A 17,163-nucleotide genomic window follows, 5' to 3' on the forward strand; every position below is an offset into this window, starting at 1 on the left:
TATTTTCGAGGACCGTCTTACGAAACACGTTTACATACTTGCGAGGACAATAACAGACTGAGGAAATGAGAAACAACATTGCGCAGAACGCCTAACTTTCAGTAACGGTCAACAATGATTTGCATATTGCTTATTCCTGATTTCATAAAATTTCTTTCACTAATAAATTTATTATTTCTGGAGTCTAAAAATTTATAACATTTCCGATAATTAGAAGTATGGTCAAGCATTCTCTTTTCCATTTTAACATTTAACATGTTAGTGACAATAATCGATGGAATCAGAGATGTGAAATAATTTTTTTCAACAGGAATAACTCGAGAAATTTTTGCGTTAATAAATTCATTGTCTCTTGCAATTTAATTTTAACAATCCTTAGAGGTTTTTTGGAGGGTTTACTAATATCATTTGAATGCTCCTTTGGGGGACCAATTGTTTTACGTTGATATCTTCTGTATGCTTGTTTGCGTGAATTCATTGTTGTGGAGACTTTTTGTGGGTTAATTTGTCGGAGTTTTTTTGTGGGAACCAAAGTCCCAAGCAAACTCAACTACTTGGCCTATTTTACGTTGCCCTGGTAATGTTTTTTATTGGGTCAAGATGTTTGCGTTAGGTTGACAATTTCTGAAAACTTTACCACCAGGAGAATATCATTGAAACTTTCCTGTCGTCCAGCTCAACGTTACGTCTACTCGACGAAAGAATTTCGTCGGAAAAGGGAGAACTTTGAGGGTGTAAAAAGGATAGCGAAAGTTCCGTTCCCATTTGGGACGGTCGACGCATAAAATGTTAAGTCGCTGGTCGAGTTGGTCGTAAAAGAAGAACGATGCGTTTTCTAGAGGCACGTTGGCGACTATGCCGGACAAAAAAAATTGACGAGCCGGAGTTAAATGAAATTTTCGGGTGGATAGAATTTTCGCTACCGCCGTTGTTTTTACAGACGCGTTTTTAGTCCACAGTCCGCCGATAAAACGGATCGAGACGGTGAAACCGGAACGAGGCGAAAGGACTCGAGGAAAATTAACTGAGCCGTTCCACCCCGTTCTTCGCCGGTATGGACGTAAGACCGGCGTTTAATACGACAGGGGGCTGAAGTAAGAAGCAGAACGCTCCTCTGGTATACGCGTGCTTACTGCAGCCGGCCGGCCACTCGACGTGTCCGATACTCGAAGAGCTTTAATAAGTGGAGCACACGAGGGCTGCCACTCTCGAATCTTGCATACCACGCAGCCCCCTCCCCTCCGTATTTGTCCCGCCTTAGTTTTTGGATTTTTAGTCTCGAAAATCACGTCCGAAGAAGCTTGTCGATGATCAAAGCCTTTCAAGAATTTTCTCTGTGAAATATTTTCAATGAATCGTCTCTAATCGACCATTTCATTGCGATTTAGAGTCGACCCTAAATAGTTTAATAGAATATGGTAAACGATGTTGTTTCGAAGAAGAACTCTGTTCATCGGAGAATAATTTTCTTCTTGTAAGCCTTTAAACGATCGTCCGTATTTGAATTGTGGTTTCACAGGCGTTCTCAACCACTGGTGTAAGCGTTATCAATCTGGAACATCGTATAAAGGTTGGAAATGTATCAGACAGGCGATTTAGCGTACGCTTCTCGTTGCGTGAGTCGGATGTGCACGGCTAATGATATAGCAACGTGTTTTGTCGGCCAGTAACCGGTCTAGCATCGATCGATACGCAGAACAGAAATTATTTCCGTTTCTTTCGGAGTGGTTCACCCAGCACCCTTAGTGTGCTGGCTACGGACTACTCTAGACAAAGCACGCACAGATCGTTGAAACATATTACTTGCAATCGTTTCCGTCGTCGTTCGTTCATCGTTCATCCACAGCACCATACAAAATTCCATAAAGAAATCGACATTAACCGAATGCTAATTAAATAATTTAACACGCCGTTGACTGCCAAAGTAGGCCACATTGATTTCCAAATGTTTCGCGTCGTCCGTGGCTGTTCGGACGCGTATGCGCCACTTGAGTACTCAAGAACAAAAATTGACCTCGATTCGACGTCCCAAAAGATCGTTCCTGTCACGAACACTGGTTAAATATGGACCAGAAAAATCTAAAACAGTTCTTCGATTTTAGTTACAATCTTTAAAATTGTTTACTGAATTTGAAATCATACGAGACTTCCAAGAGTGCTAAAACACAAATCTCTAAAACACAAAGAAACCTTTCTACCTGTTTCCCAGTGTAAAATCATCCTGGGAAAAACAGAACAAACGGAACAGGTGAAAGTAGACTCTTCTCCTTGTAGAACAAGCTCAGGTAAATATTTTCCACAAAACTGCAGCGCAATTCGAACATCATCAATCTCTCACCGAAGATTCGACAGTTCCGAATGTTTAACAAAATTTTCAACAGCAAACCTCGGTCGCAAAGAAATAAAAGAACAAATGAACAACTTCAAGTACTGCTACTGCTCAGTTATATGTTCAACCAACACCCACAAGTATCAACAGACATTAGAATCGCAAGTGGTGAACATAATTCGGACCATGCATCATCCCATCAACCGCGTAATTGTCCCGAACAAGTGGGAATAATGAAGTCAGCAAGCCGCCGGTAGCCGAGACAGATTTTCCCGATTTTCATTGATTGTTTGCTTTGCAAGAGAAAGAGAAGGAGGGAGCGAGAGAGAGAGAGAGAGAGAGAGAGAGAGAGAGAGAGAGGACAGAGCGAAAGAGAGGACAGAGCGAAAGAGTGAGAAGGGGGATGGAGAGAGAAGAGAGCAAACATCGGGCAGCAGGCGTCGCGAGACGAGAGGAACAACATCAGGCAGGGTTCAAGTAGGACAATCAACCGGGGGATGATTTATCCCGAAGCACATGCTCGCTAGCGTTATCGCGCCATAGAAAAGCTTCGGTGCATGTTGCGCCGCACTACCGAACCCCTATTTTAAGCACCGCAGCTGTCACTCGACCAGGGATGCCGAGAATGGCAACGTATTTACGCGGAAGGGCGGGACTAGGGCGTGGATAATCTGCTTTTACAAACGTTCAACCGAGAAAACCGGATTCTCGGTTGGGAAACGCTTTCCAACCCGCAGCGGGTAGCTTTTCCTTCTGCATTCTCTCTTTCTCTCTCTCCGTCTCTCTCTTTCCCTCTTCGCGAGTGTTCCGCACAACTGTCTCTCACTGTTTTTCGAAAACTATTTGGCAGCGTTATGCAAATTTCTGATTGTTTACCAAATTGACTACTCTAGACAAGACAACGGCAAGCTAAAAGACTAGAACTAGACTAGAACTACACTAGAAGTGTGTAGAAGAACATTTGGCCAGAAAAAAAGAGCATTTTCGTTCGGCAGAATTTTCTCGGTGCTTCGAGTCTCTTTACGAGATCGTTGAGTAGCCAAGTGTTTCCCTGATTCGATCGAAGAAGGCCCTCGACAGATCCGCGGCGGAGATCCTACCTGAAGGCTACCTGTGGAGCAGTGTCTCGACGAACAGGTGAGATTCCGGTGGACCCACGGTCTACGAAGCTACGATGCTCTCCTTGGTTGACGAGGAGAAGCGCGGCGCTCTCAAATTCCACGGAACGAGAGGAGGACGCGTTGAGTCATCGGGTCCGAGGCGCGTGTAATTTACGGTGTACCAAAACGATCAAGAGGAGAGAAAAGAATGCGAACAGCCGGATGCCGAGGAGCCGAGTCACATGGACGTAAACCGACACGTGCACCCTCTTCGCCGCCACGCACGGTCCGATGACTTTCTGAGACGAGGGCGAGTTCGAGCTGCCGCCGCCGCCGCCTCCTCGACGATCGAATTTTTACTCGTTTCCGCCAATTGTTCCTTTGTTCGCGGCAGCCCCGTTGTACTACCTGCAGAAACTGCACCGAATTTCCTACAGGAACAAGCTCTATTGCCGGAGGTTCCTCTTACAGGATTAACTATCCTCTGGTTTACACGGTATTTTAACACGTTGACTGCCACGCCGATCGCATGTGGGTAATGCGATGCTTAACTAATTGACTGCGGCAATCTCTTTGAAAAATGCATAAAACACTTGAATTTTAGACTGCGGATTTATTTATTTATTTATTTACTGAGAAATTTATTTAGCAGTCAAGGTGTTGAATTTTTACATATGAAATAAAATAATGTACGCAAGATATGAGCTTGCCGTTATGATCGTGCTTGCTCAGTTTCTATCAAACTGTAATTTAGTGCGCCGAGTTCTCTCGCCCCAGTTTTGCGTATAATGAATATGTGTGGGGTGCGAGGATTAAATGTAATGCTTTACACCCCTGGTTTAATCAGCGGATCAATCAGCGGTTAATTCCTATGTAATTGATCACAATGGGGTCGGCCGTCTCTCCCCGTAACGATTTTCTATTAAATTATTCACCCAGAGATTCAATGATTTGTTTTCCGCTGGATTATGGACCCATTTAAACGAATCTTCAATGAAGAGTATTGTCTAAAATGATCAAGGGCGGTTTCTCGAAAGAAATTTTCACAAATAGATTATTAAATTTTCTAGTCTCCAAGTGATCGTAGTTTAAATTAATTCGATTTTCCTTTGCTTCGTTTTTTACAGAGATCCTCCAGGAACCGCGGTTCACAATTCAACCCTCCAACAGCGGCAATATTCTTAGCGAAAATGGAACGAAATTTCTGGAGTGTCAAGCGAGAGGTGAGTGCATTTCAAGAGACCTCTGACCCGGAAGCGATGATCTGGCGTTGATTAAGAACCCTTTCTCTGTAATGCGAATTCCCGCGCACTTGAACGAACGCAACAATTATCGACTCATTTTCCTGGAACTTTCTATTCAACGCCTTCACCGAAAGACTGGGATTTGTAGGTGAAAAACTGTCCAATTAATGATGAAGTTTATTTGAAAAATTGTTAGCAGCAATGTTGAAACTGTTCGACTCAAGAAGTACCAGTTATTTTCATTGCGGTGAACAGATTTATATGGACAGTAGTTTACTTACAGTTTTAGTGACCGCCAAATTTCCGAGCCACCCTCGCAGTGTCCCATTCTTCTCATGAAATATCGAGTAACAGGCGGATGAGACGGTGACCAGATGAAGCCTTACACTTGCAGCCTGGTGCTGTAACATGATAGTGTGACCCTGTGCTAATAGTATTAGATCGTCGTCCAGTGCATATTCTTGAACCAAATAAGAAATGCCCACGGTACATTAAAAGATAAAAAAACTTAACACCTTGTGAACAATGTTAATTCCCCGAGGAAATATTCTATTCTAGGACAACTCAAGTAACTGCTAGACTGCAGTTTAATGTAGCATACGTGCAGTATTTTCTTTTATGAAAGATAATTTTTCTCTTCCAAATAAAGAGGACGAACGTTATTTCAATCTTCCCTGTAGCGAACAGACTTTCTGCACTGTGTTGGATCGCACACCACCACCATTCTGAAAGTACTTTATACGATTCAGTATGTGTTCACAGGATACCCTCAGCCAAAGCACAAGTGGTTTAAGGATGGTGTGGCCATCACTAACGAGTTTACTTCGGAGCCTTATTTTCGAATGCAAGGCACTCGCAGGGAGGACGGAGGGCTCTATTATTGTGTGGCTATGAACGAAGTGGGCTCTATATTTAGCGAAAGAATTACATTTACGGTAGCGTGTACGTATCATAAGGTTTCTCGAATGTCACAGATAAGAAGATGGCAGAGAGATTAACTGACTGACCTTTTCAACATGACACACTGTTCTTTTCAGATATGGAGGTATTCAAGGATCTCACGGAAAGGATAGTGACCGTGAAATCTGGCAGCGCAGCTGTGTTGACACTGCCACCGGTTGAGAGCAATCCTGCACCTGCTGTCAACTGGTTTACTTCCGGCAGATCACTGTATGGCATCAAATATGCAGCTGTTAATAACTCTTTGCTCATATTGAACGCTTCTGAAAGCGATCAGGGCCTGTACAGGTTTGTATTGAAAATTGAATCCATGACTCAGAGCATTTTAGAGACTATTATCTATTTTATCTACGTTAAACAGAGCCAAAGTCATCAACGCGCAATTAGGCAAAGAAGAGAACAGTCCGTTCTTCAAGCTACAGGTCACAGGAGATCCAAGCACAGAAGTAGCGCCCTCCATCATAGTGAAACCACAAGACACTATAATAATCAAAGACCATTTGGTTACTTATATTTATTGCATAGCAAATGCTAGGTAGGTTTTCTTAGCGTCTGGGAAGCAAAGAATAACTGTTTCATGATAATTGAATAATTTCAGATCTCTTCACGAGCTAAAAACTCTGTGGATGAAAGACGGCATTCCTATAGAGAACTCCCGGATATCCTACAGCTTTAATGACTCTTGGAATAGGACTCTAACGTTGATATCAGCAAATATAACTTACACAGGTGTTTACTCCTGTCACGTGAAGTTAAGGAGTGGCGGGTACCCTGTTTTGAACGCTAGTGCGAAGGTTGTTGTGTATGGTAAGAAGGATTGAGCGATCCCTGTTGGAAAAATCGATAACAGATTGCTAATTAAACTAATAACTGTATGCAGAGAAGCCTACATTCATGCCGGAACTGAAAAGAGAGACTCTAAGTGACTATGGTTCAGTTGTGAAACTGCCATGCGATGCTGTCGGTGTTCCTGCTCCCAATATCACTTGGTTTCGGAATGCTGAACCTGTGGACCATCTTCTTGGCTCTAGGTAAAATGAAAATTCAACGCAGCATCGTGACATCAAGTTACATTATTTACGTATTCACGTATACACGTAGGTACACGATGGAAGAAGATGGATCTCTGACTATTAAAAAATTGACCATGAGCGATTCAGGCATGTTTCAATGTCTCGCTATCAATGAAGCCGGCGAGGCTTCTAGTTATACCTGGCTGAAGGCTAAAAGTGAGTATATGCAGACCTTTTCATATTATTGTTCAGTTTTCTGATTACTTTTTTGGTTGTCAGTTACTCATTTCCACTTGTTACAAATGATGAATTTTTTGTGGGGCAGAAGGATTAGGAAGCAGACTGAAAAACAGAGTTGCTCGCTGGGCAGCTGGCTACAATGTAGTCAGAGTACGCCAATCTGATCGCCGTTTTAAGTTCTCTCAATATCCAGACAGTAAGATTCCGACGTCACGAAATACCCACGTTTTGAGATTATCTAGGCACTTGCTTGACGAATGCGTATCACACCCACAATGTTTGCTTCCTTCGGCTGTATCCGTGTATTTTTTTATCTTGCCTAGTAGCTATAACAGTCACACCCATAAATGGTTCATTTGAGCGTGGAACACGTTGCTCTCCAAATGAATCGCCAGCAAAATGTCGAGTCGAATGTGTACATTATTGTAGTGTTAATAGTTTTGTGTATAGATAAAATATAATGACTACAAGAAGAGTCCATAAAGCTACTTTAGTTTCTGCACATGAATAGACAGGCAGCTATCCGATATGTCATCAGTAGCACTTGCTCTTCTTTAAATTAGGTATAAGTTTGAAAAGCAGGAGTTTAGTTATGCCTGTAGACAACTTAGTACGTGTAATTAAACTTTAGCAACAACGATGTGTCAATAATAATTCCTTATTGCAAACATTAAAATTCAGGTATGGGTAAATTCAGCGTTTTCCCTTCAAGAGTTACTAGTACTATATAAAAAGGTGGAAAACACTGAATTGGGAAAGTTATTTTTGTGATCAATTGTTTGTTTTGCCTTTTTTGCGTGCATGAGATTAATTACGATTGTTAATGTATAGAATGTTATTACGATTCCTTTGCTGCTTTCAGCATCTGGACCAGTCATGGAAAATGGACCCCAGAATATAACAATATTAGATGGGAAAGATGCAACTTTATCGTGCTATGCTGTGGCTGCACCAATACCTAACACTACTTGGATTTATAATGGTAAGTAAATAATCATACTATTTGTCAGCACACCGTGTAAAAATTACAATTCATTCACAGATACCATTCCCGTGGAGATCGCCGGAAGAGTACAGGTTTTAGATAACGGGGATCTTCTAATTGCCGCTGTGAAACCAAACGACGCTGGAAAATACACTTGCATTAGAGCTAATGAAGCTGGCTCTGTAAACGGCTCTGCTTTTCTTACTGTTTTGGGTGAGAAATGATTCTTACAAATTCGAACAAATTAAATATAGCAGTATTTTTTCTAGAAATTTCTTTACGCCTCGTAACCATGCAAAGAAGTTTTTTTGTATAAAGACGTAAAAAATCTTGCCGGAAAGCTACATAACATCATTTATTTCAGTACGAACGCAGATTGTCCAACCACCTGTTGATACATCTGTGCTTCTTGGTTACACTGCAGAGCTGCAGTGCAAAGTTTCAAATGATCCAAGTGTTTTGTTCGATATAGCCTGGTTCCACAATTCACAGTATGTGCACCAAAAATTATACATCTTTTTATTTATTTATATATCAGTTTTGTAAACATTTTTTAATAAACACCTTCAGAGTAATAAATACACAAGCCAGTCAAAGAGTAAAAATGCGCAGTGACGGAACGTTAGAGATAGTAGCTGTTAGAGCATCAGACGTAGGCGAGTACATGTGTTCAGTAGTTTCTCCTGGAGGAAATGAGACTCGATCTGCTCGCCTTAGCGTAATTGAACTGCCTTTTGCACCAATCAATGTCATGGCTAATCGAGTGGAGAAGATATCTCCTCGCACTATAAACGTTAGCTGGGTTCCAGGCTTCGATGGGAACAGTCCAACTAAGAAATTCATAATTCAGAGGAGAGAAGTCTCTGATCTTGGTAAATTGGCACGAGTTACGTTTTAGCTTGAACTGAAATAGCACTTTATATGCTATTAAATTTTAATTCATTTAGGACCCATCCCCGACAACGCTTTGAATTGGATCACTGAGAACGACAATGTTTCGGCGCATAGTCGTTGGGTATTGCTGAACAATCTAAAAGCAGCTGCTGCTTATCAATTTAGAGTCAGTGCAGAGAATAGTGTTGGCGAAGGACCACCTTCCGATCCGAGCAACGTGGTGGCTCTACCTCAAGAACGTGAGTAGAAAAAGGTCTAATTGAACTTCTCCAATATTAATTCTATCTATTAATTATATTTAGCGCCAAGTGGACCGCCAGTAGGATTCGTTGGCTCAGCAAGATCCTCTTCAGAGATAATAACACAGTGGCAGCTTCCTCTGGAGGAATACCGGAACGGTCATATTTTAGGATATATATTAAGATACAGACTATATGGTTACAACGAAAGTCCTTGGACCATACAGAATATCACCAACGAAGCTCAACGAAACTATCTAATCACTGATTTAATTACGTGGAAGGATTACATCGTACAAATAGCAGCTTACAACGATAAAGGTGTGGGTATATTTACGGAAGGTTTGAAGATCAAAACCAAAGAAGGAGTGCCTGAAGCTCCACCGACTAACGTAAGAGCGAAAGCTATAAATTCAACGGCGATTAAGGTGTGGTGGAAGCCTCCGAATCCTCAGAAGATCAATGGAATCAACCAGGGCTACAAATTGCAAGCCTGGATCGGTGGGAACTTCACTGAGGCGAACGAGTATAAGTCAATGACTGTGCCACCTAGCTTATTTGATCCTCTTGCAGAACAGAGTGCTGTTATGACTGGTTTAAAGAAATACACCGTGTACAATGTTACTGTATTGTGCTTCACTGATCCGGGCGATGGTGAGAAAAGTACACCCTACAAAATTCGCACACGTGAAGATGTACCTGAAGAAGTAGAAAATTTACAGTTCGAAGACATCAGTGATCGCTCGCTCACTGTTAAATGGAGTGCTCCACAAGAGATAAACGGAATCCTCACATGTTACCAGTTGACATACATGATCAAAGATTTGCCGGACTCATTGAAGGCCGATAACTATACAGCCGATATTCTGTCTGCTAAAATTGAACATCTCCAGGCAATGACCCATTACAGGTTTGAAGTGGTTGCCTGGACTTCCGTGGGCCCTGGCAAGCCGAAGGTTGCCGTCATTCAATCAGGCGTTGAACCTGTCCTCCCAGAACCACCTACAAAATTAGCCCTATCGAATATAGACGCGTTCTCTGTAGTACTTCAGTTCACTCCCGGTTTCGATGGCAACTCATCCATAACTAAATGGACTGTGCAAGCGCAGACTACTAGAAATACCACGTGGTATAATATTTATGAAGTCTCAGACCCTGATGCTAGTACAATTACCGTGGGCGGCCTGATACCTTTTATGCAATATAAACTAAGACTGATTGCTAATAACGTTGTTGGTGCTTCGCAACCATCGGAACCAACAAAGGAGTTCCAAACAATTCAAGCACCACCTTCTCACCCTCCCAGAAATGTTACTGTTCGCGCCATGAGCGCTACCGAATTGCGCGTCAGATGGATTGTAAGTGTTTATGACAGAATTTTTTATCACTATGTAGACTGTAGCCTGCACCTATAATACTACTTGATTCTTATTATTTACAGCCACTGCAACAGATAGAATGGTACGGTAACCCAAGAGGGTACAACGTCACTTACACAGAAGTAAGAACGAATAAATCGAAAAGCATAACTATAGACGATCATACGGCAAATTCCTATGTGTTAGAAAGTATGGAAGAATATGCTCTCTACGAGGTTGTAATGCAAGCGTTTAACGATGTTGGATCTTCTACGGTAAGCCCTAAAGCCGTTGAAAGGACTCGAGAAGCAGGTAGGACATGTTCGTATGATTTTATCATACATTGTTTCTAGATACTGAGATATACTGTCATTTTTAGTTCCTTCAATGGGTCCCATCAATGTAGAAGCAAACGCGACCTCTTCTACGACTATACTAGTGAAATGGGGTGATGTTCCTATAGAACATCAGAACGGACAAATAGAAGGGTTCAAAGTTTACTATGGCGCAAATGCTAGATCTGCATTCCAATACAAAAACATTCCAAGTAATACTACCTTTACGACCACTTTGACAGAACTTAGGAAGTTTGTTCAATATCATGTACAAGTATTAGCTTATACGAGACTTGGCGATGGCACATTGAGCACACCACCTGTAAGAGTACAAACGTTTGAAGATGGTATGTTTTATTAATTAGTAAGGAGTGTGCATTCCCTTGGCAAAATCTAATAATGAACTTCAAAAATTTTAGCTCCGGGACCTCCATCGAATGTATCATTCCCTGATGTAAGTTTCACTACTGCTCGCATTATTTGGGATACGCCGGAAGACCCAAATGGAGAGATCTTAGCGTACAAAGTTATGTTCCATTTAAATAGTAGTCAGGATCATCAATTTTCCAAAGAATTTCCTGCGTCCGATCGAACTTTTAGGTATGATTGATTACTTCTACTTTGCTTTTCGGTTTTCATGTACCACTTTACATAAAGGTAAAAGCTTACTAAATCCTCCCTTTTTATATATATTTTCAGAGCAACCAGTTTGGAACCAGAGAAGTATTACATGTTTTCTGTGACAGCACAGACAAGGTTGGGCTGGGGTAAAACAGCGTACGCCCTTGTTTTCACTACAAACAACAGGGAACGTCCTCAGGCGCCATCGATGCCTCAAGTCAGCAGATCTCAAGTACAAAGTCGACAAATTACATTCTCTTGGACACCTGGGCGCGATGGATTTGCACCGCTGCGGTGATTATTTTTATTCTGAATACAAAATCTATAATTTTACGTGAAAAGTTTGCATGAATAATTATTTACTTTTCAGTTACTATACGGTGCAACAATCAGAAAATGCAGGACCGTTTCAAACAATTCCTGAAAGAGTAGAACCAACCTTGACGTCTTACACAGCGAATAATCTGAAACCCTTTACGCTTTATCAATTCAGAATACAGGCTACCAACGACATAGGACCATCGACTTGGAGTACAGAGTCCATTGAGGTTCAAACTTTACCAGCAGGTACATAATTTTATTTTTTTTATTGAATATCTTTAAAACAGCAAATTAATTTATTGCAATGTCTGCTTACAGCACCTTCTCGTGGTGTCACTGGTCTGAAAGTTGTACCAATAACAACATCCAGTATAGAAGTTCATTGGAACGTCATAGACGAAGTATATTGGAGCGGAGATCATGCTACAGGTGGCTACCGAGTCATCTATCAACCAGTTTCCGATTTTCCGACTGCTCTTCAGGATACACCAAAAGAAGAAATTCTAGGAATAAAGGCTACAAAAATTGTGCTAAGTGACTTAACTGAGGATAGATATTATGAAGTTGTTGTACTACCCTTTAACTCTGAAGGAGAAGGTCCCTCAAGTCCTCCCGTGACCGTATACGTTGGAGAAGCAGTTCCAACTGGAGAACCGCAACATTTAAAAGCCGAACCAATTTCGTCAACAGAAGTGCTTTTACGGTGGAAACCACCGCAAGCTAATATGCAGAACGGAGACCTATTAGGATACAAAGTAGTTGTTATTGTCTATTAATTACTATTTATCGATTTCATAGATGTACTTATAAGTTTTGTTTTCAGATTTTTTATCTGGTAACCGATTCCCCTCAAGAATTAGAAAACAAACTAGAGGAGGAAATAGAAGTTGTGCCGGCTTCGTACTTAACGCATAGTCTAGTCTTCCTGGACAAATACACGGAGTATCGCATTCAAGTCTTGGCATTTAATCCTGCTGGTGATGGTCCTAGATCTCCACCAATCACTGTTAGAACTAAGCAGGTATATTAAATACTAATTCTTAAACACTGATTAAAGGGTTCAACCTATTAATTGGCCAAATAATAACACTATTTGTAGGATTTACCGGGACCACCTCACAATCTCCAATTCTCAGAAATAACAATGACCAGTCTGCGTGTCTCTTGGGAAGCGCCAAAATCACGGAACGGTGAAATAGTTGGTTACATTGTCACTTATGAAACAGCAGAGCAAAATGACCGTACGTTCCAATGAACTTAAATTGTCGCCAACGTTCCATGTAACTAGTGATTTACAATGCTTCCTATCGTTCCAGGTTTCAGTAAGCAAGTTAAGCAGAAGGTAACAGAGACTAGTTTGTTGATACAACCTCTTGAAGAGGAGGAAACATATACCTTCATGGTTCGGGCTCAGACCATTGACTTTGGGCCACCCATATCAGGAAATGTTACTACGGGACCACAAGAAGGTTCGCCAGTGGCACCTACTAATCTTGCTGTCACCAAGACAGTGTCTAGTGTTGAATTACAATGGACTAATGGTGCTTCCGGGAAAGGACCTATTTTAGGATATTACATTGAAACACGTCGAAAAGGTGAAGACTTAAAGTATTGTTACGTTATGGCTACATATAATTTGGAATTGTAAAAATAGATTGTTGACAACTTGAAAAAAAATTATCAGAAGCTCTAAAGAATATTACTTTCTCTACTAATGCTATCTTTTTTGTAATGGTATAGCGATGGAAGAGTGGCAGCATTGTAAGTGTCAATGCACGTAAATATATTGAGCGTCAGTTATTGTGTTAGATCGTCTCAGCAGTATAATATGATTTGTTAGTGTTACAATACCGCTTCCTGTTTGTATTTATAATAATATGTGATTATATTTTCGTTAGTGGTATTTGTACTATTGACTGCATGATGATGTCATAGCATGACATTTTCCATGGATTCTACCTAGACATTCATCGAGAATCTTGACTTTGAATGCTGCTGTTTAATGTAACCAACTGGATAGTTGAAGTTTGATTTGTTTAGATAACAGTATTCCTACCGTCTTCGAACATTACTAGTCCCTACATTTAATATCTCATTAACGCTCCACAAACGTGTAATATAGAAAATGAAATGTAACTGTGCAAGTTTTCATTTTCAAAATTTGAATCGATCACATTAGAAGACGTAAATTAAATATTGAGTAGCGAGAAAACTAAAATCTTATGCGACAGAAGGAGTGTATTGTATTTTTTATTGCGCTATACAGCTCCAAGAAAACCTGCAGAAGTTTTCGACTGCGTTGCGAAATTTACTGTCACACGAAGACAAATATTATATATGTATTTCTGTTTATAGATGACAGTCGTTGGCAGACAATAGTACGTAGCAGTAATGGGCCGTTGACAGAGTATTCAATATCTTACCAAAATCTGCTTCCATCGACGTCATATCTCTTCAGAGTGATATCGTACAATCGCTATGGGATTAGCTATCCAGCGTATTCGACGGAAACGGTAAATAATATAACGTCACAAATGTCAAAAAAATTCTAAAATATCTAAACATTAATCTGTTATTGTTATAGATATTAACTCCTTCAAAACTATATCTTGAATATGCATATCTACAACACAGACCATTCTACAGGCAAACATGGTTCATGGTAACTTTAGCTGCAGCCTCAATTATAATTATCATAATGGTAATAGCGGTGTTATGCGTGAAAAGTAAAAGTTACAAATATAAACGTACGTATTTAAAAACATGATATGATTTATACATTTGTTATGTGTATATTAATTTTATTAAAAATGATTATTTCAGAAGAAGCACAAAAGACACTAGAGGAGTCCATGGCAATGGATACAGATGATAGACAGGAGTCTGATTTAGAGCTCTACAGGTCAAGGCAAGGAGGCGGTGCTATCAATATGGGCAACGCTTGCGGTGGTACCTTGGGCAAAAGGAGTACTTTGGCAAGAAAGTCCATGCATCCACCTCCTCCTACAATGTTAGGTAAATCACCTCCCAGACCCTCGCCAGCGTCAGTCGCTTATCACAGCGATGAAGAGAGTCTAAAGGGTTACGACGAAAATCCTGATGACAGTAGTGTTACAGAAAAACCTTCCGAAATTAGTTCGACAGATTCTCAGGTAAGTAATGCTCACACAATGCTAAGAGATACTGCAAACACTTTTCATTGTCACGCTGTCTGTTACAGGGATCTGAAAGTGAGAATGAAAGCGTCCAGTCGGACCCACATTCCTTTGTGAATCATTACGCTAACGTGAATGATTCTTTAAGACAGTCGTGGAAACGACAGAAACCAGTTAGAAACTACTCGTCATACACTGACTCCGAGCCTGAAGGCAGTGCCGTTGTCAGCTTAAACGGAGGTCAAATTATTATGAATAATATGGCAAGGTCGAGAGCGCCTTTGCCCGGTTTTTCATCGTTCGTATAAATGATTTTTAATACTGAGGACATAAAGCTTTTATTAAGTAGATAGGGTGCCGGTATAGCGTAACAACATTGTTCGAAATCGTTACGCGAGGGACTAAGTTAGGGTGACGTTGTGCCGAACGCGGGATCGGTTACCGCAATTTAAAGTTAAAAATTGTTGCTCTAGAAAAGAAATTTTGAAATCGATGTATACACGAAAAGAGACTGGTTTGTTAAAAATTTGATCGTTCCCGTAGGGTAAAAAGATAGATTGGTAGAATTTTTGATAACTTTCGGCACTGGAATGAACACACACACACAGAGTTAAAGACTTACGTTGAAACGCGTGTTCATGAGTGTTTCACACACGCTACACTTCGGATAGTAATTTTAAATGCTTTTGGCACCACCATGTTGTGATATATTGAGATACATATTATTTATAATGCTAGTTAAGATCATACTGTGTATAATGAATATTTTTTACTTTTATTAAGTGAATCTGAATCAGAGTTGTTGCACGGATCTCTAAGAATAATGCAAATGATTGCATTCTTTTAACTGTAAGAGGAACATACTGTTCTACGCCATCTATTGAATGTATTCGAAAAAAAACCGGTAGATTAATTATTGTTAACTAAACAAGGAATGACATGGTAATGAAAACTGCCAGAAATCACCGAGTAATTATAAAAATTTAAAAGAAACAATATTTTGAATACTAAATTAATATGACGAACGGGAAGTCCAATTGCAATTCCTATTTAAAGCTTCCCGATATTCATTGAAAAAAAAAGTTTTTTCTTTAATATTGCTAATGCAGAACATCGAATAGTAGGAAAATTATAATGTATAAGAAATCAACGTAGATTTATAATAGATAATTCACAATCAGGCCTATCATATCAATTTTTAAGGACTTTCCTTTTTACTGAAGACATCCGAGTCTGATAATATTGTACTAAATAAATAGTGAAAAAAACACGGATGTTGAATGCGGCTGCGCGTGCATTTCTAAGTATTTATAAGGGACTTCTTATTATAATATATACTGTACATAAAAACTTATATTAACTACGAATTAGTGATATATACTGATGCAACTGTACACTTAGTGCACAGCTTCGACAATGTTAGGACAAAATATCATGCTGAATAATCGATAGACAACGTGTAATTTATCTTTTCTTGAAATAGATACTTATCAGTTATTTTAATTTTTTTTTTTCAAATCTTGAAAAAAGCAGTTTGGCGTTAGTATCACTGCGCATATTTCTTATACGCAACTGGTTCAACATTCAGCAATAATATTAATTCATCTGTAGAATATAATACCATACATACAGTATTGCAAAACATCTTCATACCCAGTTCTACTCAATTTAGAACAGCTACTTTTCTTACCATAAAAGATTTGACTCACCGTCATTAGCCTTCCATAGATGAAAAATTAACTACGATTGAAAAGCATTTCAGACTGATATTGATACATATGTGAAATGTTTTTCTTTGTTTAGTATCAATTTTATAATAAGTAGCAATACAAAGAAAATATACGTGACGTTTCATAATGCTAGAAAAGAAAAATCATGAGAAATATTCTTCTGTGACAATATGCAGTGAAACTTAGAAATTCGTTACGAATAATAAAAATTGTGTTGAAGACATACGATTATGATTAATGATTTAGTGGCAGCTATGAATAAAAATTGATGAATTATCCTTAAAATTAAAAGTTGACGAGGTTAACATGTGTCATAAGCTAGACAGCAAGTTGTTTGTATTTTGAACGCGTCATTCTATAAGTTGAAAGACTTGCTTTCTAGTTTCGATTAATTATAGCATTAATTTTACTATTTGTTAGCATCTGTCGTCATTACCGTCCTGTGTCATAATAAAATAATTTTTTTATTCCGAAAAATCTCTGCAACACTGCCAATATTTTAGTTCAAGAACGAAAATAGTTCATACATTTCTATGTACCGATAGCATATTTAATCAAAGCGCATTTGAAGCATAATATACATGTACAAGATATTTCAAATACATGTTAATCTTTTAATAAAATTTATGCAATTTTATT

General features: G+C 39.6%; 1 protein-coding gene across 4 annotated transcripts in view; it reads left to right on the forward strand.

The window, feature by feature from the left end:
• The window catches only part of Sdk (sidekick cell adhesion molecule), a 43,338-nt gene extending 26,177 nt beyond the window's left edge, over nucleotides 1–17,161 (forward strand). The window contains exons 2-29 of one of the 4 annotated variants that reach the window (XM_078189529.1): nucleotides 4,557–4,652; nucleotides 5,436–5,615; nucleotides 5,711–5,921; nucleotides 5,995–6,168; nucleotides 6,232–6,440; nucleotides 6,514–6,664; nucleotides 6,735–6,862; nucleotides 6,972–7,082; nucleotides 7,749–7,868; nucleotides 7,929–8,084; nucleotides 8,236–8,362; nucleotides 8,442–8,743; nucleotides 8,819–9,004; nucleotides 9,068–10,362; nucleotides 10,446–10,674; nucleotides 10,742–11,044; nucleotides 11,117–11,297; nucleotides 11,397–11,612; nucleotides 11,689–11,885; nucleotides 11,958–12,394; nucleotides 12,463–12,660; nucleotides 12,739–12,880; nucleotides 12,956–13,234; nucleotides 13,380–13,400; nucleotides 13,995–14,152; nucleotides 14,224–14,386; nucleotides 14,463–14,791; nucleotides 14,860–17,161. In XM_078189529.1, coding sequence (XP_078045655.1) covers nucleotides 4,557–4,652; nucleotides 5,436–5,615; nucleotides 5,711–5,921; nucleotides 5,995–6,168; nucleotides 6,232–6,440; nucleotides 6,514–6,664; nucleotides 6,735–6,862; nucleotides 6,972–7,082; nucleotides 7,749–7,868; nucleotides 7,929–8,084; nucleotides 8,236–8,362; nucleotides 8,442–8,743; nucleotides 8,819–9,004; nucleotides 9,068–10,362; nucleotides 10,446–10,674; nucleotides 10,742–11,044; nucleotides 11,117–11,297; nucleotides 11,397–11,612; nucleotides 11,689–11,885; nucleotides 11,958–12,394; nucleotides 12,463–12,660; nucleotides 12,739–12,880; nucleotides 12,956–13,234; nucleotides 13,380–13,400; nucleotides 13,995–14,152; nucleotides 14,224–14,386; nucleotides 14,463–14,791; nucleotides 14,860–15,102 — 6,542 coding nt within the window. In that variant the 3' untranslated portion in view covers nucleotides 15,103–17,161. The remainder of the gene's footprint in view (nucleotides 1–4,556; nucleotides 4,653–5,435; nucleotides 5,616–5,710; nucleotides 5,922–5,994; nucleotides 6,169–6,231; nucleotides 6,441–6,513; nucleotides 6,665–6,734; nucleotides 6,863–6,971; nucleotides 7,083–7,748; nucleotides 7,869–7,928; nucleotides 8,085–8,235; nucleotides 8,363–8,441; nucleotides 8,744–8,818; nucleotides 9,005–9,067; nucleotides 10,363–10,445; nucleotides 10,675–10,741; nucleotides 11,045–11,116; nucleotides 11,298–11,396; nucleotides 11,613–11,688; nucleotides 11,886–11,957; nucleotides 12,395–12,462; nucleotides 12,661–12,738; nucleotides 12,881–12,955; nucleotides 13,235–13,379; nucleotides 13,401–13,994; nucleotides 14,153–14,223; nucleotides 14,387–14,462; nucleotides 14,792–14,859) is intronic. The other 3 variants (XM_078189530.1, XM_078189531.1, XM_078189532.1) reach the window with 3 other exon arrangements.
• Nucleotides 17,162–17,163: the final 2 nt, after the last annotated feature.

Source organism: Augochlora pura, chromosome 8 (genome assembly GCF_028453695.1).
Source record: "Augochlora pura isolate Apur16 chromosome 8, APUR_v2.2.1, whole genome shotgun sequence".
Lineage (NCBI taxonomy): Eukaryota > Metazoa > Arthropoda > Insecta > Hymenoptera > Halictidae > Augochlora > Augochlora pura.